Source organism: Antedon bifida, chromosome 9 (genome assembly GCF_963402885.1).
Source record: "Antedon bifida chromosome 9, ecAntBifi1.1, whole genome shotgun sequence".
Taxonomy (NCBI): domain Eukaryota; kingdom Metazoa; phylum Echinodermata; class Crinoidea; order Comatulida; family Antedonidae; genus Antedon; species Antedon bifida.
In genome coordinates, this window is record NC_136234.1 from 14,364,522 (window position 1) to 14,386,072 (window position 21,551).

The window sequence follows — 21,551 nt, forward strand, 5'->3', positions numbered from 1 at the left end:
CTAGTAATTAAAAACTATACAGTAATGCACACGTCACGTTAAAAAAACACCACGAATCAGCAGCAGAGGATCGGAGACTAGAGGAGACTAGACGTCTGGATCATCGACGATAGGTGGCGTAGTTGTTGTCAAAAGAGATTTATTAATTTTCGTCGATCGCAAACAGCAACAAGATTGTGGGTTGTTTTTCCCACTTATTAGTCAAAATATTCGGTGTTCACTAAACATATATGTAATATCATCATCTATAGACGTTAGTATATACAATTTAACTCATTATTACATAATTTTAAGTATAATTGTTTGTTCTAGTATTGCTTTAAACTACAAATACCGTAACGTCCTTCTCGGTTGGTGACTAGCTAGTGTACCGTCCGTACCCGTGTCATAGTCGTCTGCTGTGCTGACTACTCTACTGTTTGTAGTTAGTCTAGGCCGCCTACCTGAGTGAGCTCCTGTTCTGATAGGGTATTCAGCTACTGTGTGGTGGTACTGTGTAGGGGATGTGTATGTAGTGTTTAGCTCTCGCCTATTGTGCTATAACCTGGTTAAGCCTACTTTTTATATCAACTTGATGGAATTATACTGTACAATTATGCACTTGTCAATTGTATGACCCACTATACGACCCCCGGGAGAGGTGCGTCAATGGTGCGTCATTTACAAATAATTATTGACGCAGGGGTGCGTCAAAAAACCTAGATGGTACGTCACATCAATGAACAATGGTGGGTCAATGTCTGTCACTTTACCACCCACCATATCATAAATAACATGGTCACAGTGCGTCAAAATGGGTGCGTCATGGTCACCTAAAGGTAAGTCACATTTTTGACGCACATGTGCGTCATGGTATTCATAAGGTATGACACACGTCGGACAAATGACGCACCTCTCCCGGGGGTCGTATAGTGGGTCATACAATTGACAAGTGCATTAATAAATAGGCCTAGGCCTAGGCCTATTTATTACTAAATAGTAAATATAAAGTAAAGTCATTCAATATTAATTAACTTTTATTGTTAATCGAAATTGTTGACACCATCAATTAATCTTTTTTATTTATGTGCTCTTTCCGCAGTGGAAAGACAGGTGAAATAATCTAACTTGCTAACTGGGTATTTAAGATCCTAGAGTTCTAATTGTTGTAGACACATAGTCTTATATGAATGTCACAGTTTTCTTTTTACTTTGTTGGACTGATTAAATTTGTTGGATTTTCTATTATAATTTGGTTTAAAGTTAAAATGAAATTTAGCAAACTAATTCAATGTACTGTATTTGCGAATATACAACCTCCATTCATTATTTGATTAAAAATACTTTACGCATATTTAGTACTGTTCCGATTTGTTTGACCTGGCTGGTTGTGGTTGTAGACCTGGGGTGGTTGTGAGTTATCTATTTGACAAGTTAAAATTTATGTAGTTTTGGTAATAATAATTATTATTTCTTACAAAAGTGATTGTCCTAGAAAGAAAAGGTTTATTTCTTAGATTTTCTGCTATTAAACAATACAACTCAGTTTTTATTATCTATTTTGTTAGTATTCATTCACTCATAAATACAAGGTTAATGTAAAGCCTCAGACATCACATCCTTAGTTTATTATTTTAAAGGATTTTATTTGGGTTTGATTTATTTCCTGTTTCAATCCAAATATGATTATAAACATTCATAGAATTTTAGTCTTCTTTACAGTACAGGTTATTGTTGTTGTTTATTAGTTTTCCACAAATAATAATTTATATATTTTTCTTTAAAAAATCATTACATATTATAAATGTGGATGGTGGTTAACTCATAATAAGTCTAGAAGTAGACTTGAAGTAGACTTTAAGCAGAGGCCAATATTAACAAAATATATAAAAAAAACATTACAATGGGATTATTGTACAATAAATAAAGGTAGAAATGAATGGTTAATGCTCAATTCAAATCAGGGAATGAGAATATTTGGTGTGCACATCACTTAAAAGGGGTCCTCCTAAACACCAAGCCCTACTGTACCAAGTCCCAATAGTACTGTACTTTACAGTATTCAAGTACAAGTAGTAGTAGTAGTAGGTGTAGGTTGTACTTTGCATTTGTCTGGTACAGTAGTTTAGTGAATAAATAGCAAAAATGTACAATTAAATTGTTTGTATGACTCCGTTACTACTATACTAATGAAATGAAAGATTGCAATTGTGAATCCGGTAGTAATTATGTTGCTACTGTATTATGAAATATTTAATACATATTATAAATAATAATACATTAATTATGTAAAACACTATAGTATATATTATTCAAAAGCAAATTACTGAAAAAATGACAATGATGTTGGTATCAGTGGCTATATACAAAATGAAATAAGCAAAAAGCTAAATCAAAACCAAAACGCTAGCAAAATTAGCAGAGCTTTATTTTAACGTTTCATTATTCATCTAAAAAAAATTATGTATAGGATTAGGAACAAGGAAAACAGCATCCAGAAAGAGAGAGAGAGGAAAAACCAAAAGGTAAACCGAATCATCATTACACGGTTTCTCGTATGCTGTGCTAAAGCCAGGACAATATTCAAAGAAATTGATTCTGTGATAAATATTTTAAAATTCATTTTGAATTTGATTAAATGCACAAGAGTAAAGAAATCTATATTTAGGAGCACAATAGTAAAGTAGATTAGTAATGAGCACTGTATTCTAAGTATTGATTTCAGCCTTATATTAGGAGTTTTCATATCATGTAAAATCATTGTGAATGCAATTACATTTGTACGCTTCAAACGATGATTTTTAGATGACTCTGTTATTGGTGACTCATACAGTAATGTAATCATACAGAATTATGTATCGTGTGCTGGATATTAAAGGCTAATTGCTGTTAACTAGTTATTCCAGGTCATGTTGTAACACTAACAGGGCTCGAAATTATTATTTTTTATCTAGACTACCAGGGGCGGATCCAGCATTATAGATGTGGTGGTGGGGGGGGGGGGGGGGGGTGGATGCCGGTAAGGGGCTAAATATTTCATAAATGGTAAAAACGATCCGTCAGATTACAGAAAAATAAAAATAGTCATTATTTTATTTTAAAAAAAGACATGGCTGTTTAATTTTAGGGGGTGCTAAAGCCTATTTAGCCCCCGCCTAAATCCGCGCCTGACTACTACTGTATAGTATACTCTCTGTGGTATAGTTGTAAAAAATGTAACTTAGAGAAAATTAACAACCCAAATAACAAATAAGCAAATGCAAAAAGTTGAATTTACAGAACTTGGCTAGTCGTGCCTAGTCTAAAAGCTATTTACAATTTTTTCCAAAATTACAATCCAGCAAACGTCAGCTAGTTTTGGACAAGCACCAAAATATGAAAAATATAGTTTTCTACAGTAGTTTTCAATAATGATGTGTACAGTATTTGATATGATACTGTATCTGGCAATATGATTGATGCATCCTCATTCAATTCAATAACGATATAATTTGATGTTAAGTTTCTACAGTAAATGAATTTAAACAGATACAGTAAAAATATACTGATATTAATTTAAATTATGCAATGACAATTTTAAAATGCATTTTACCATATTTTATTTTAATTTATTATTTTTTTTATTTTAATCTGATGGCCATGACCTAAATTTTGCAAACTTTTTAAATTTAAATTTGTTTTGTGTGCAAAAAATATTAAAAACAACTGTGCTGTAGGGTATTTTGTACATTTGCAAGAATATAACAAAAATGGTACGTTCAAATCATTCTGAAAAGAGATTAGAAATTAATGTTTTACACAAAGTGTCATGTAACTACAGTTATCACTTTCAATGTATAATCTACAGTAGCCCCCATAATTTTGATATTGAAAATGTGTGTACGGTATTAGTTGGTTGCTTTCTTGTAGATGCTTTAATTGTAGAATGTAATTTTTGTTGGTTTATTTCTGTGCTCTGTTCTGGGTTGACCAACTAGCATAGGTGTTTAGCACCTGTTTGGTCTTTCCTTGCCTTTTATATTTGTTTTGTCTTCTTTGTATTGTACTGTATATGGCAGAAAATTGAATAAATAAAATAAATAATTTAATTGCATGTACAGTGCAGTAATAAAATTCACACAATAACCCATGACACCTACTTTCTGTCAAGGGAAGTGTCAACCATTCGATTAGGTAACAGTTCAAGTGCTTGTCAAGATACAGGCATCATTATCGTGCAATACAGGGATGTACTGTAGACCAGGGATGGATGGTTGTTAAGCTAGGATCTAGGGGGTGGGAAAGAAATAAAACAATACTTAAGACTGGTACTCAGAGTTTTCTTTGTAGTTTCTGCATTAAATTTAAGCTAGGTGGAAGGCTTTTAAGATACAGTAAGTGAGTGTACCTGCCTAGCACAATTACTTTTCTGTATGCTATAATAGTTTCTTGGAAAATGTGTTATCTGTTCCAGGGTACAGTGTATAGTTAGATGGGTATTTAATGTGATTTTAGTGTACAGTAGTTTCAGTTGGTCATAAGGTCATAATGCTGATAATGGTTGATGGGGGTCACCAGAGCACCAACACTGGTAAACCATATTAAATGCCTACAACAATACACTTTATGATTATTAAATGTCTGTAATAATGTAATTATTCTGTTGAATTATGTCTGTAACTTTTATACATTTGAGAATAAATAAAATGTGTGGTAATAAAAAACTGGTTTGGGATTACATACTGTAACTTAGTCTAGGTTCTACCAAGGCAGTTTTTTAAAATTAGTAAAAAAAAAAAATATTTTGGCACATATGGCGTTTCATATACACACAAAAATCGAAATGCCGACTGGTGTACTAACATAAAAAAGACAATTACAGACTTGGGGCAAGTAATAACTGTAGACTGTGATTTGTAAAAATATCCTTAATTTTTACACTTTAGTATGTTATTGTTAGGTTATAGTAAAGATGGTGACCTGTAGGAGAGCCAACAAAATCAAACAATTTCAGATACTTGTGCATACTGATATAATGAATTTATGGAGTATGATATAATTTGTAAATATTATAATTAGTGTATAAAAAATATTGCTGATCGTTGTTATGCCAACACTTAACAATTCTCAGAGGATTACGATAAATGCATTAAGTGCATTCAGTTATTTGACATCATATAATATTTATTAAATACGAATATTTATTATGAATACAAATATGTGCATACAGCTAACTAATTAACATATTGTTACTGTAGATTTTCCACATTGTCTATTATTGTAATGTAAACCTAGAATCATGTAATCTAAAGACCAATACATCCACCCACGCGAGTTATGTGTGGAAATTGACATTATAATATTTGCTGATATTTAAAATTAAAACGTAATTACAGTCTGTGTAGTTAGTATTGGTGAACGAATTAGTGCATTACAGTAGAACTATATCAACAACATTATTATACTATTTTCAACACCTTTTTGCTGTCAAGTCAATGTTTTATACAAGGGCAATTCCGTGGTAACTAATTGACATTCTGACACAAATGTAGAGTAAAGCCTAAAATGTATATTTTGTTGTACCAAAGAATGTAGCCATACTGTACATACTCCAACTCTTACTATAATATCCAATTGAACCACTTAAAGGAGGATACTGTACTGTAGCTCCGGGTATAAAATTTCTCCTGTTTATTATAAAATATAAATGTTGGCAACTGATTTGAATAATCCCTACATATTTTACGTAAGCGGTAAAGAGAATGAACATCATAACATAAAACCTTGGTGACACAGGACCTATCTTAAAGCATTATATTAAAAATTGACTTCACTAAAATACTTAACTGGTCAGTATTTAATTAAGGGAAATGTCTCACAAGAATGATTGTTGAATAAGGCCACAGTACTTATTGAAACTTCTTTCATTTGTGTAGAATCTCATTAATGACAAATACTGTATAAATTTCCACCAATTTCAGTTAATATTGCACTACATACAATGTTTAGCTAAATTATCACCTCATATTTACTGTACATGTCATTTGTTTGTTGTTCCTGCCTATGTATTGTATGTAGTTTATTACTAAAAATCATGGCTTCCTACCAAGAAAAACATACATCAATAGTACTGAGAAATATAATACTCTTCTGTACTGAATACTATTTGAATACCCATACATTTCTATTTGCATACCAATACATATTTACTTGAATACACTCTCAGATAACACTTTACATTACTGAGCTATTCACAAAACAAATTCTTCCATAGTATTCACTCTTTTGTTTAACATCCTTTTTAGAAAAATCTGTTATCATTATGTCTATACAAATATTAAATTCAGACTATTGACAAATTAGTAGTGTGGGGTTTGTGTAATCTACCATTTTGTATTTTTAAAGGAAGTAAATTGTTGAAGAGTGAGATATTTTCCATGGTATAAAATAAACATTTGTGATAAGTATAATTAAAATCTCTTATGATTTTTGTGTTCATAGTTTTAAGAGGTTTGTTTTTTATTCGACCACCATTATTATTAATAATTAATATTGCGACATTTATATAGCGCTATAAGATCAGAGCGCTGTGAGTGTTTGTTGATTATTAAAATGATCTAGACTCTGAGCAGGAAATAGGTAAACCAAAGACAACCCATTAATGACAACAAATAAATAATATTTAACCCCCAAGCTTTTTTATTTTAGGTGCAATACTTCTCTTAATCAATTTTTGCATTTCATAATAATACAATCTAGAGGGTATAGTTTACAGTCTTCAATATTATTATAAAATTGACCTTCTGTATGTACAGTACGGGAAATGTTTTTTCAACATTAAACAATATTTAACACCCAAGCTTTTATTTTAGGTACAGTACTTGATACATGTTTGCATTTTATATTAATAAAATCTAGACGGTATTTAGTATTTTACAGTGTACAGTTGTTTTTATGAAATTGACCTACTGTATGTGCAGTACAGTATGGGAAATGTTTTTTCAACAATGAGCTGTTTTGGATGGGGCAGGGATGAGTCAATAACATCTACCAGGTGAGCTCAATTCTACTTCATATTTATATGAGTCATCTGGTTCTGTTAAATTCAATCTCTATAATTTTATCTTCTAGGACGCAGAACAATCAGCGACATTAAGGGAAATTGACAACACATGCTGAACCACTGTTGCTAAACGGATTGATATAAAAGATGTCTTGAAACAAAACCAAGAAAAAAAAATCTGTTGATTGCGCACCAGTTGTTTTTTTGAATTTTGATTGATTGTATCAAGTGCGTTCTGTACTATTGTGAAAAACACACTTGAAATTTATTGAAGATTATTACCATTATGTAAGAACGTATTTCGTAAAAGTTTGAAGTATACTCCACAGCGTTGTTATGGGGAACAATGCTACATCGATACCTGGACAAGGTCGAGATAGGTCCAAGCATCGAACAGTAAACTTTGACATGGACGGTCACGTCGACCGTGAACATAGTGCCACTTTATTCCCACGAGATTCGTCTGTGCGTGGCGATGAAGTCCTTGAACCAAGGCATGCCACAATGCCTGTGAAAGTAGAGAAGGAAAAAAAGAAGAAAACAAGTTTAGCAACGATAAAGAAAAAACTAGTTGGTAAAAAGAGACACACAAAGTCACTCGATTATGCTCGTGCCGTCAAAGACATGCTGTCGTCATGGAACATACGCGATGTTAAAGCGCTTGTCGACGAATATGAATCACTAGCCATTTTAAAACAAATGTCAATTCAAACGACATTGGCTCGGCCAAAAACGCTTTCTTTAAGCCAGAATTTAAGCCATCTGTACGCGTGTCAGCATTGTGCTGACGTAGACTTGATTTTTCTTGGTACCGTGTTCCCGGCACACCGAGCGATTCTTTCTGTACGGTGTCGGTATTTCCGCGAAGTTTTAGCAAAATTTCCCGGCTACTGCAACAGTATTCCAATCAATCAGTTGCCAGGCGTGGACGTTACCATGTTTTCGGTGTTGTTGAAATATTTGTACACCGGAGAAATTGACACTCACGACCCACGATTAGAAAGCCTTGATGTGTTGATACAATTAGGAGATAAATTTGGTACACCAAATATTTTAGAACAAGATTTTAAATACTTATTAGATACGGGTGAATTTGCAGATGCTATTGTAGTATTTGCGTCGGATTCACAATCAAAACACAGTGAACAAATGCCAGTAAGTGCCAGCAGATCCAGCAGAAACACATTCCTCTGTCACAAAGCCATCTTGTCAGCGAGGTCGCCATTCTTCCGCAACCTCTTGCAAAGGAAGCACAGAGAATCGGAAGAGAGGAGAGAAAACGAAATGCCAAAAAGGACCAAAATTGTACTGGACGCTAATGTAATTCCTAAAAAGTATGCCCATGTGTTATTAAACGCTATTTATTTAGACACTTTGGATTTGTCGTTGATTAAAGACGACGGGCTTGAGAGCAGTTTGGGTGAAGCTCAAGCTATGGTTCTTGGTAGAAAACCAGTTTCGCGGATTGATCAAGCTATGGAGTGCTATCAGATAGCGCAGTTTCTTGATATGACATCCATGGCACAAGGTAGGTCATCAGAAATAGAATCTCTGCTCCTTGTATTGACTCGTCTGAGTTTGGTGCGTGATATATTACACAACAGCGAAACCAAATAAAAATGTTTTGCAAATTACTTTTCATTGCATCAACAAATATAATAATAAATATAATAAAAACAAAGACACCCTGATATCTACTGTACGACCATTTAATAAATAAATATTAGTAAATTTGTAATTAAAAATGTAAAAAAATCTAATATAGCTACAAATGACTACACCATTCAATTCATGATGAAATCTCTGCTACTTAAATGCGGCGTGGAGAATATGATAAAAACGGGTATTGGGTCTTCACAAGGAAATTATTACAAAAAAAACATTTTTTAGGCCATTCTAACATATACTATAACTGAATGGCCAAGGGGAATTAAAAGTTACCCAACTTAAACGGCGCAAGTTTTGGTCAAGTGGTTTAGAAAGAGGTACTGTAACACATTTTGAGTTGTTTGTGTTATAGATTTCTGTTGAAATACAATAATGCCTGTAAAAAGGGTAAATATCTCATTAATTGTAGTATAAATTGGTTAATATTTAATGCTGTGTTTACACTAAACAGATCATTTGAACAATAAATTACCTACATTTTAGGGAAAGTATTATTGCACTGATAGATAGTACAATATCTTCCTGTTTCCATACGAAATTGAGTAAGCATTAACAATTGATTGTAGAAAAAACAGCTTGCTTCATTAACCAGTAATAAGTTCAATAGTAGCACATCCGTGTACTGTACATATTAATGGAATTAATCTTCTGATTATGAATTTGTTATTGCTATTTTTATGCAAAAGCTAGAAAATTAAAATATTGTGCAGTGATTAGAACTTCTTGGAAAAATGATTCCTCTCAAGAATTAGAATAATAAAATTTGTATCAAAAACATTTCTCTCTGAAATTAATAATTGCTCAATTCATATTCGATATTCAGAATTAACATTGTAGAATAAGCATTTAGCCATTTTCCCGTTCTTCAATAATAAATAATGCATACTACATACGTACTAAAGGTTGTTTATTAAATAAAGAACAACTATATATCATTTTCTACAGTATGCTTTAATTGAAACTGAAATTTGTTTGTAACAATCCTTTAAAAATGTTCCCTTTGCCAAAAAGTCACATATATAAATTATTCAAATACATTTCCTTCTTACTGGGAAAAAATGTTTTAGAAAACATTGTTGAATTGTTGCAGTAGAAATGGCCCTGAAAAAAGGAATTAGTGTTTTCCAAAAGCTTGGCACTGCTTTCTGGCTATTTTATACTTTACTGTTTTTTTAGTATTTATGTATCTTCATTGAGATCCAGCCAGTGATTTAATTCATTCATTTCATTTATTTATTCGACATCATGTCCTAGGACCCCAAAAGCAACAGAGTCACCATGAAATTTCTGGGGCCCCAGAAGAACTTAACTACATAAAATTAAAAATCAAATCAGTTCAAAATACATTTTTCATTAATTTACCTTTGGATTAACACATTTTGTATATGTTTTCTTTCTATAGCCTGTGAAGATGTAATAGCGGAGAGTATCAACACTGAAAACATAATTAGTATTTTGAGTTGGAGCTGTCAACCTCATGGTTCAAGCTGGGTGCATAGACAAGCCATGCATTACATGAAAGAAGAGTTTCTATCAATTATGAATTCTTCTACATTGTGTGACATCACAAAGGGTGATTTGCTCGCTGCCCTTAAATCAGACTTTTTGCAGGTGAGTGGTGTTATTCTAATTTTCATTTCGTCCCTAGCTCAGTCTACACTATCAAAAAAGTGATTTCCCCATTTATGGACATGATGATGTTATATCTGGGGTAGCACTAACATTTCATTTTGTTTAGCCATTTGGCGAAAGTCAAAATATTTTTTTTAGTCAAATCAGTTTATCTATAGCCAAAATGGCTAAAGTCCAATTTTTTTATTTAGCCAAATGAATCGGTCATTAGCCAAAATTAAAAATTGTTGAAATATAATGGTAAAAACGTTTTAGTTAATTTATCTATGTTAATAGGTCTATACACTGTTTCCTGAACGTTTTTGTAAGGCATTTGGGGAAAGAGAGCCATGCCTAAATCACTGTATATTTGATTTTAAAAAATAATTGCTGTTGTATTTTATATGATCAAAACAATTGTTCAAATTGTTTTTAATCATACAGCATTCATACAGTTATCAATTTAATAAGAAACATTTTACAGTTTTCTTAAATCCTCTGAACGCTATGTTATTTTTGTTTTTTACGCTTGGCTGGTGGCTTTCGTAACACGCGAAAATGTTAAGACTTTCACGGTCACCCACCGTCACCGCCGCGCAGCGGGTGAATGTTTTTTAATTGGGTATGCTCAAGAGGTGCGAAAGTGCAGTAGCGCAGGCCTAGCTAGGCCCCTAGCCTACAAAATGATGTACGACGGTACGTCGTAGGCCTATATGCTAAAAATATTTCTAGCAAACGAACACTCGTATCGTTGTTGAACGTGCAGATAATATAGGCCAAAGCACAGGGAAAAGGCGTTTCTGTCGGGGGAGAAATTTATACCATCCCGGCTCGATTATTTATTACCCAACAACACAGAAGCCGGCGGCCGGCCTTGCTGTTTATATAGTCCGCAATAAATGCACGTGTGTGTTTAGCTAAATCCCCGTTAGACTCTACCATTTCCCGAATGTTGTTTTGTTTACTCTACTGACGCACTGCACGCACGAGGAAACTTTATTAAGGGTAAAATATGAAACTACATTATTGGAGCCTAAAATGCATAACGCATAAATATTGATTTCGATAAGATCATTCATTGAAGATACTATGTTTTTTTTAATCTGAAAAGAACACCCTTATCGAAAAATAGACAATCCCGGTAAATAGCCGACACAGTCGGCTGTCGAGTCGTCGATCGTTTGTGCATCATCCGTGTGTCGTGTAACGTCGGTCATTCTGTGCAGTCTACCTCTGCTATCTCCATCATATTGAAATAACAAAGAGACGCCTGGTACAACGAAACAAGTTGACGAAAACGGAGCTTGAAGTAAACAACATGATAACGAACAAAATAAATGCTTGAAGATCGACAAATGGACCTTTTAGTTGGACTTTATGCTTTCGCCAAAATGATTATTTTATTATCTATTTTATCATATGTCATAGGCAAAATGGCTAAAGTAGCCGTTTTATTTTTCGCCAATCTGGAAACGTTTTCGCCCATGGCGACTTGGCGATCGGCCAGTGCGAGCCCAGTATATCACTACCATATTTGGGCATATCACTACCATATTTTGGCACATCACACTTTTTTTTCAAACTAGTTTGATAGTGTAGACAGAGCTTAAGATTATATCATGTATCGTGATTCAAAATATTATCTTGGTTTGCAAAATATACCCTATGGTTGATATATCAGCCATTAGGCTTTGGTTGTTGGAGGTCTAAACTCACTTCATCTAGTAGTTCAGATTTAGGCTCTGTATACACTATCAAACTTTATGTGACAAGTCCCATATATGGACTCGAATGATGTTATATCACTACCATATGTTGGCACATTTTTGTCAAACTAGTTTGACCTTATGCATATTGTGTTGTTGGTTGTTGTCTGGTCCTAGAATCAACTGAAACTGTGTGAGAAATCTAGTGAGAAAGAACGTCCCAATGACACTGTATGTGCACAATGATGTAACATAACGTAACCAGTTCCTAGGTTGTTGCAAATTGAAAGGTCCCTACAGTAGCCCAATAATACAATTTAATTTATTATATTTTGTAGGCAAGTGAACTTGAAGTATTGAAAGCTGTGGTCAAATGGGGAGAGCAGCAACTTGTTAAGAAAATGGAAGAACGAGGTAAATAATCTATCAAATTAGTTAAAAGCTAATAATACAGACAGGCCTTTTAAATATGACGATTAGATACCAATACATGGAAGTTAAAATCCTAGCTTTGTCTTAGTACCAGTATTATGGTCAAAACAGGGCCACTTCCTCAATACTTTATTCAGACATGTAAAACAATTAAGATTGAAATGCGACACCCAATTGCACTTATTTGTAATGCAAGACCTTATATGAAAGTTACAGTATATGATAACTATTCTATATTACTTTTATTTAATGTTGCAATGAAATGCTGTAATAATCTTTATTACATTGATCACATGGAATTGCTGTGCATTGATTGGCCGAGTTCACTGACAATACAATTGTCATTCATTCTGTTTATATCTGTACAAATATGAAATATAAAAAAAAAATGCTATTTTTCTTTACTTCGCAGTAGAACACCTTGATTTTGATTTATTTCTAATAAGACTTGTATGTTATTTCAGAACCTAACGTAGTCAGCAACACGCAGCACAGCCTAAGTCGCAAAGGTATTAAACGGCGTGACTTGGACAACATGGAACTACGAGAGATTCTCAGCGACATCATACCATATGTACGAGTACAGCACATCATTCCACGTAATCATGACATTCTGAACAGCGCCATCAAGCGTGGACTAATCCCAATGTTACCGTCGCATATGGTTGATGGGGAAGAACCATTGTCTGTGAATTATTGGGTGAAAGGCAAATCAAGAAGGCGGTATCCAAGGCCTAGGCTTTTCAGCCCTTATATGGAAGAAGCAAAGGTAATTTTAAGTTTTTAAATGAAATGTAAATGTAAATGAGAGAATAACCTGTGACTTGTAGCCTACTGGGCTGAATTGCCCATAAGGGTGGACGACACATACCACAACTTTCTTCTACTCCTCTAAAGATCCCTTTGTGTCGAATGCTGCCACCAAACGGCGCCTGTTCGTCTGTCCACAATGACGGGCTGAATGGATTAGTATACCCGGGTAACTCCCTACTCTTCCGAAAGATGTACTGGTGCAAACAAACCAGATGTGTACACTGAACCTCCAGTTTTAAGTCCTTATCTGAGAAGACTACCACCAGAAAAATGGTCGAGGAGTGTCTTGAACCTGTGCCGATTGCGTAGCTATGGTTTGCGGTGCCCCTGCCTTAACCGACAAAATAAAGCCGGTTGTAGTTCAAATTTATTTGCGTGAATCAAAAGTGTTCACTAATGTGCATGCACAATATTTTTATCTACTTTTTGTAACATGAAAAATGCGTACCATAACTCAAGGATGTTTCGATTCAAGTGAATATAGTTATAATTTGTTTTTAATACCTGGACTTGTATAGACTTTTTTGTTATTGTTGCTAATATGAATGTATTATTATACTGTAGTTTATTATGTTTAGATTCAACCTGTTGGGTGTGAACTGTTCAAAATAAAATAAATAAATAAAATAAATTAGGCAGTTCATCCACATAATCTGGCTAATTTAATTTTATATTTTAGACAATGCTGGAAGAGCAAATGGCAGCAGAGATGGAGCTGGTACGTTTACGCATGATACGCATGTCGCACGTACCCGATACGCTCTATATGTTGGATGATACAAAGTATTCCCCAAACCAGCGAGGGCAGTGTGCATCATACCCACCATCAGTTGTTACAAATAACTTACCAGGTATGACATCATAATGAGATTGTGTCAAGAGAAAAATAGATGTCTTTTATTTCTGTCTGCCACCCTCTATCTGTGTAAACTATTTTTTGCCACATAAGCTTAGAGGTGACTGAACGACAAATTGACTTTCAAACAATTTATTTTGTTACGATTGAAATCTATCCCATGATGCCTACTACATCCTTGTTTGTCAAATATTCTGCCGTACTTATATTACATTAGGGATTACTAACCTCCGGATGGGATTCACAAATTGCGGATATATCATGATTTTAACTACCATTTGTCAGGTGGTCAAAGGTTAATATAGAACATTCACATTCTTTGTTAATGCTGTGAAAATGTTCTGCTTTGACCTTGGGGCTGTTTACATGAAGTCTGATATACATTGTAGTTTAATGTTTATTCTTGATAACTGTTCTAGATCCTGATAATTATCTGAAAATATCAATGATGATTAATATCAGGTCTGAGAATTAACACTTGTCTAGCTGAGTGTTAGCCCAGCTGACAAATCTTTAGTTACATGTTAAGGCGCCTTAGTCTGGTCTGGATTTTAAGCATCTAGGCATTAATTTGAAAAAAAAAGTACTTTAAAGGCATTAATGATAATAAAATACATTTTATCTATTTTACAATATATGGAATATTAATAGTAATGACCTACAAGTCTCATGAAGTTAAGCATACAATTTACATGCATAATATATCTTAAAACAAATTTAAACAAATTTAAACACCGTGTTTAATATAATAGGGACACTATGTAGCATAATTTTCAACTATTAAAACAGATATTCTCCCATAAATTGATCATGAAATTATGCTTCTTTACGAGTTTCAAACATGTGACTTTTATACAATACAACACTTAATTTTTAAGATTTATATACTTGGGTTTATAAGGTTTGCTTAATTAATAGGGATATGAAACTGTGACAGGCCATGAAAAACTTGATTGTCTATAATTTGCTTTGAATAGTACTACTATATCTACATCTGTCCAAAATATGGACTGAAAATTAGTTGCCTGCAGTATTATATGAAAAAATAGTGACAATATTTATGTGGTGGCAATGCATCATGTATACAGTATTGCTTTTCCAAAGTGATCTAGTAATTGGATAAATGGTTGTGTTTGATACTACATGAGCCGCACCCACATTTGACCATTCCTGGGTGGTTATTCCAAGGTTGGATACTGAAACATTTAGATTGGGGTCGTGGCCTAAAATATATGCAGACAGGGTCTTACGATAGAGCTTGCGGGTTGAGTAAACAATCTTTTACTCACTAATGTAGACCGTAACCTTTACACAAAATACGATTTGGTTGTTTAAACAAACTATTGGATTCATTCAAATTGATTTTTAGTTTGACATGTAGGATAAATATAGATTGTATTTATTTGTTCTTAATAGTGTGTTCACATTCAGTAGTTTTGTATTACTTTTAAAAATGTATTGTCCCCCAAAAACATGAAAAATGAAGATTAATAAAGTCAGATTTTGAATAGGCCATTTTGTAAGTTTATAAATAATGTTTTCACAAAAAAATGGTTAAATTCAACCAAAAATAATAATAGTAATATACTGTTTTTTATGTTTGTCCAAGGAAAGCGTCTTTAATTGGCGGCATCTTCAATGGAAGAAAACCTACATTTACATATAAACTTGTGTTTTTCAGTACCTGATAACTCGACAGTAACAGCAATGTTACAACGTGAAAAAGAGCTGAGAAGATGCAACCTTACGCAGCGAGCATTTGCTCTTGCGCATACTGATAGTGCAGCCGTCTCACGTGAGATTCGGACAAGGGTAGTCCGTGAATTTGGCCTGCCCGACGAATCGGTTGAAATATTTCAAAGTATACCAGAACATTATGGCGAGGATTGTGGACGTGACGACGAAGAAGAAATGTTTGGACGAGTATGGGATGTTCAACATGGCTCACAAGATGGCGCTGTTACTCCTACGCCAGATCCACCTGAGGTACCGTATATATTCATTTATACATTTAAAATACACTAATACCATAAATTATATTAGGTAGAATGTACGATTGTTCAAGTTATATTTTTTTTATACAATAGAATATTAAGGGGACACCTTTGGGACCCAAAAACTGTGCTCTTAATGTGTGTACCATAAAATATTTGTAGTGTTAAAACATATATTGCCCCTTGTTAGTTTTATGTGGTTTTTTTCTATAATTTTGCAAATGCAATGTATGTTTTTGTGGTTTCTTTTTTTTTTCATTGTTATGGATTAGTCTGGTAAAAATATGCTTTTCTACTTAATGTAAAGTTCTCAAAAGATATACCTGGGGATAAAGATAAAAAAAATGTTTAACAAAAGCACATTGTGCAATACATATGTACCACTTAGCTATACAGAACATTATTGGAAATAACCTTTGCAACTTGTAATGTTGTTGACAGGAACTAAAAGTATTGAGCATGTTATGATTGACAGCAAATAGGATGTTGTGGCTATAAAATAATTTTATTATGTCATGGAGGGAATTAGTTGTCCTTGGCTCACAATAGCAAACTAGTCATTTTTGCCAGTAGATTGTTTTTAATTGGTATGGATAAGTAAAAAAAAAAAAAATTAATTTCTATAGCCCTAGAATATAGTCTATTTGTTCCAAATAAAGCGTAATATTTTTCCAAAATAATTTCTCTTTTTAATTATCATTTTATTTATTGATTGTAGTGGAGCTGTAGCTTGGTGGTTAACATGCTTTCTGACCTAGTGGCAGGGTTATAAATCGCGATTCTTTCAATTCCACTCCCTAAGCCTCAAATGAGACTTAATTTATGAGCACGATAAATTATAAAATAGTTTATCCATCATGTAATTGGCAAGTCACTTGATGTTGGATGTGTATGAAATATAAAAAAAACTAAAGACTGTTATCTATTGACTCTTTTTAGGTTGCCGCTGCTGCACAAGTTGTACCCATGCTCAGCGACATCATGCCAGACATCGCAATTCCATCAAGTCCTGACATCACAATAGCTACAGCACCATCTGTCAATCAAATGTTATTGCAGGAACCAGAACTTGGAGATGGCCACTTTTCACGTAGGAAAAAATCAAGTAATAAGCCAGGCCACAGCAGACGTGATACTAATGCATGTACAGACGTGTAACATGTTGTGTTTACATATAACTTTCATTTAAAGTGTAAAAGTTAATTATTAGATTATATAGATGCACAGTTTGGTGGTTAAACATACTTGCCTTCCATTACCAGGGTCTTAGGTTCGAGTATAAAACTCTCACCCCACTGTTATGCTTTGTAAAACAAAGGTATGCAATAAGTGGGTTTTGTCAGCTACTAAAACAAGACCTAGAAAAGGTTTTACATAACAATAGCAATTTTTTTTTCTTTTATATTTTTTTATTTTTCAAAAACAATAAAACCTTAAAAATTGTTTAAAATAAATACCTTTCAAAATGATTTTAATTGAAGTACAGTAGGATCTCTGTTGGGCCACCCATATTAAGCAACACCCCCATTAGGTGACCCCTTAATAAAGGGACCCCTAATAGAGGATCCCCTATTAAGGAACCCCTATTAAGCAACACCCCTATTAAGGGACCCCCTAATAAAGGGACCCCTAATAAATTATCCCTAATATTAAGGGACTCCCCTAAGCAACACCCCTATTAAGGGACCCCCTAATAAAGGGACCCCTAATAAATTATCCCTTATTAAGGGACTCCCCTAAGCAACACCCCTATTAAGGGACCCCCTAAGCAACACCCCTATTAAGGGACTCCCCTAAGCAACACCCCTATTAAGGGACTCCCCTAAGCAACACCCCTATTAAGGGACTCCCCTAAGCAACACCCCTATTAAGGGACTCCCCTAAGCAACACCCTTATTAAGGGACTCCCCTAAGCAACACCCCTATTAAGGGACTCCCCTAAGCAACACCCCTATTAAGGGACTCCCCTAAGCAACACCCCTATTAAGGGACTCCCCTAAGCAACACCCCTATTAATAGACACCCATATTAAGTATTAATAGGGTGCATATTTTAGAATAAACTTTGTACTTTTTGAAAGTAGTATAAACTGTTTTATATTTTTTCTTTAATACTTTTAGATATATTATCTGTGTGTGTTTAAAATAAATTATATCTATTTTTGTATCCCTTTCTCTCATAAAAGAATGTATTGTAAAAATGCTGCTGTATTGTGTACCTTTGTGTAATTATTATATTCTATAAGAAAAAATATACAAAAAACCTATTATTTAAAAGGCAGACTCTGGACTGCCTGCTGGAAAATGTTTTGAATATTTTTTTAATAGATATTGTAAGTTGTGGTTGGAGAAAAAAACTGTTTAGTAAATGAATTACAGAAAAGAGATATTTTTGGTCTGAACCATGATATCAGATTTCTAGGGAAATTTTAGAATGCTATTTTATGTATAGAAAGGAATTACCATGTCTAGCAAAATCTTCCCATTTCTTGGTGTTTGTTTTGATAGAGTAGGCTATGGCTACTGCTGTACATTGCATTTTGATATGCTCACATTGAAAACAATTTTCAGGCATGTAATAAAATTCAGCATTTTTAATACTGCATTTGAACACAAAAAATAAAAATATTTTAAGAACATTAATATAATTCTGTATACCTAAAGTAAACTATTGTTAATGTAGATATGATTTTTAACGACTATGTTATAGAAAAGAGAAGTATATGTACATAGATTTTAGCTACTTTATTGTATATCATAAAAAAATACACATTTATAATTATTATGAAAAAAATATGAAATTATAATTGAATTTTAGTTGCTTGTAATTGGTGCATTTTTTGGTAGTTTACATTAATTTTGAATCGTTTTAATAATAAATTATTTATAGTATTTGTGCATGGGTATAGAATAAATGTTATATATTCATATAATTACATAATCACCTTAATTTGCATAGAATATGGCACATATAGTGGAACCCATTTTTTTGGACACCCTAATTAAGTTGACACTAAGTGGCGTCCTGAAGATGTCCACTCAATAGGGGTTTCTACTGTATGTCCATTTTTCTATTTTAATGTTTTTAATTTTAAACATGTATATCATGTACAGTATATAATTTAATTAAATATTATTATATCGATTGATTTATTGAAACAATTTTAATCTATTTAATCTCAGTAAATCATTTTATAATTACGTGATGTTATATTATGCTAAATAATCATGATTTTAAAATATTTCTCTGTGAAATTTTAACATTTGGTTTAATAATCCTAATTAATAATAAAAACAATTTCTATATTACTAATTAGTTGATACACATCATCTTGATATACTGATACTCAAGCAATATTCAGTTTCGTCTTGGCCGATATTTTCGTTTCATATTTACTCTGTAAAGTGTTTTTATTCTGTAGCGATAGCATTTGTACAGTGTAAACTGTGCCTCCTTATGTTTAATAAACAATTAAGTTTGGGAATTTCTTGGTGTTAAAAAGCAAACCCACTATAGAAACCACATTGATAGCAGCAATGTGGTTGTGGTGAAATACATTCTACACCAGAGTTAAGGGTTCAAATCCCATTAGGGTGTATAGACCAGTGGTATTGTCCACCAATTATACTTAAGTGAGATATTCCTTATATACTATGTTATATACACACATTTCATAAATCAATTAAATACCAATAATAGTATATTTTACAAGAAGAAAATACTTGTCATGTAAAACCCATGGGCAAAACAAAATCACATAAAAGTCAATAAATAAGGATTTTTATTAAGTGGTGTTCACTTTATAGGAGAAATATTTCGCTTGCCATCTGTGTGAATCAGTGTGAACATGGCTACAGGTTTTTTATCTCTGGGTCTACATTATCAAGCTAGTTTGACAAAAAAAATGTGGTATGCTCATATATGGTAGTGATATGACACCATCATGTCCATATATGGGCACATCACATTTCTTTGTCACATAAAGTTTGATAGTGTAGACAAGGCTTAAGATCCCCATTCATTTTTTGTTATTGATCTAATAGTAATATTTTAAGTATATTTGGTATGATGTTATATAATCAGTATGTCATATGAAAGGATTGGTACATTTCAACTTGACTATGTGCCTAGACACTGTATATTGTATAATAAAATATACTGTAGGATTTACAACATTATTACAAATTATCTTCTGTACACAAATTTATGAATTGTATACAATTTTCTCTATTACATAATTATGATTTTATATAGTATATAATATATCTTTTAATGCTACTGACATTTTTGTTTATACGCAGATAAAAAGTGTATGTTATCCATTTTCTGCTTCTTTCCTCTCATTGTTTTTATTTATTTAAGATTATAGTATATATTGTACAGAATATACATGTGTGGATATTCAAGTATTCCAAACCTCTGTAGTAGAACCCCTCCGAACAGCCCTATTAAGGGGACACCTCTATTAATGGAAAACCTATTAAGCTTTCCTGTGAAATTAACAAGGGAAAATATAAGTTTTAAGAGAACACTTTGAGGGTTTTTACTGTACTTAGTTCTTCTTACAATATAAAGTTTGTTCTCGGAATGTACTTTAAATGGTATGAAAGAACTGTAAACGTTTCTAAGAAGATTTCCTATTTTCAGGAAGTGAGGTTTTGTGTAATCTACAGTATTACTGTTTCCACACCTATCTACCACTAGAAATTTCTAGATATGTGGAGATAAGTATGTCTATAGGTGTGCATATTTGATTGTTTGCCCTATAGGAGCACTGGTGCAAATCCTTGAATGAGGGGATTCCCCCAAGAATGTTTTTTTGAAGATCTACCTCTCCCAATACTTTCGGAAGCCACAGCACCATACATGTTATTTATGTCCTTTTAAACTTTTTTTGCTCCTCGCGAATTCATTGGTGTGTTCCCCCTGCCTCTAATTTTCAAAAAGTAATCTGTGTCGATGCATTGGAGAACTCTTATGAACAAAATAATAATACAATGTTGGTTTAATCTAGTATGTTGAAAATGTAGTATAATAAATTGAATTAGTTGAATTTTAATGATTTAAATTATAGATTCAGTCTTATATGGATTGAATTTAAGTGTAATAGATTGCTTTTATGAAAGCTTATTCAGTCAAAAAAGATTGAAACCTTGTGTATTAAATCTATAGTTTACTTTTCTCTAGTATGTTGTGTACATGCGGTAGAGCACTTTATAATATTTTGTTTAGTGCCATAGTTTTGCTACGGTGTTTATTGCTATCCCCCCGATACCTTAGGTTTCAGTGCTATAGTATAATATTCTATATCAATTGTATTTATACATCTGTCTCATTATATATTCATAAATGGTGTATTTGCCAAAGAATGTGAATAATATATAATACACAGTGCCTAGTACACAGTTGTTTTTGTGTGTTTTTTTTAAATGAGTATAAACGAGCATGTT

At 33.0% G+C, this 21,551-nt stretch overlaps 1 protein-coding gene across 2 annotated transcripts; it reads left to right on the top strand.

Annotated features, from left to right (window-relative positions):
- Nucleotides 1–116: 116 nt before the first annotated feature.
- On the top strand, nucleotides 117–21,502 carry LOC144851577 (BTB/POZ domain-containing protein 7-like). Of its 2 annotated transcripts, none has more exons than XM_078709102.1 (8): nucleotides 117–253; nucleotides 7,090–8,549; nucleotides 10,092–10,300; nucleotides 12,345–12,420; nucleotides 12,903–13,207; nucleotides 13,931–14,102; nucleotides 15,789–16,093; nucleotides 17,041–21,502. In XM_078709102.1, the coding sequence occupies exons 2-8, from the start codon at nucleotides 7,358–7,360 to the stop codon at nucleotides 17,257–17,259; spliced, it is 2,478 nt and encodes an 825-aa protein (XP_078565228.1). In that variant the 5' UTR covers nucleotides 117–253; nucleotides 7,090–7,357; the 3' UTR covers nucleotides 17,260–21,502. The 2 variants fall into 2 exon arrangements, with proteins under 2 accessions (XP_078565228.1, XP_078565229.1); XM_078709103.1 differs by lacking the exon at nucleotides 117–253 and adding an exon at nucleotides 6,898–7,012.
- Nucleotides 21,503–21,551: the final 49 nt, after the last annotated feature.

What these genes read in the sequence shown, in the direction of transcription:
- LOC144851577 (XM_078709102.1), top strand. Translation starts at nt 7,358, where the DNA reads ATGGGGAACAATGCTACATCGATACCTGGACAAGGTCGAGATAGGTCC. An exon ending in TTAAATCAGACTTTTTGCAG is followed by an intron (nt 10,301 to 12,344) that starts GTGAGTGGTGTT and finishes TATATTTTGTAG; the next exon opens with GCAAGTGAACTTGAAGTATT. An exon ending in TAAGAAAATGGAAGAACGAG is followed by an intron (nt 12,421 to 12,902) that starts GTAAATAATCTA and finishes ATGTTATTTCAG; the next exon opens with AACCTAACGTAGTCAGCAAC.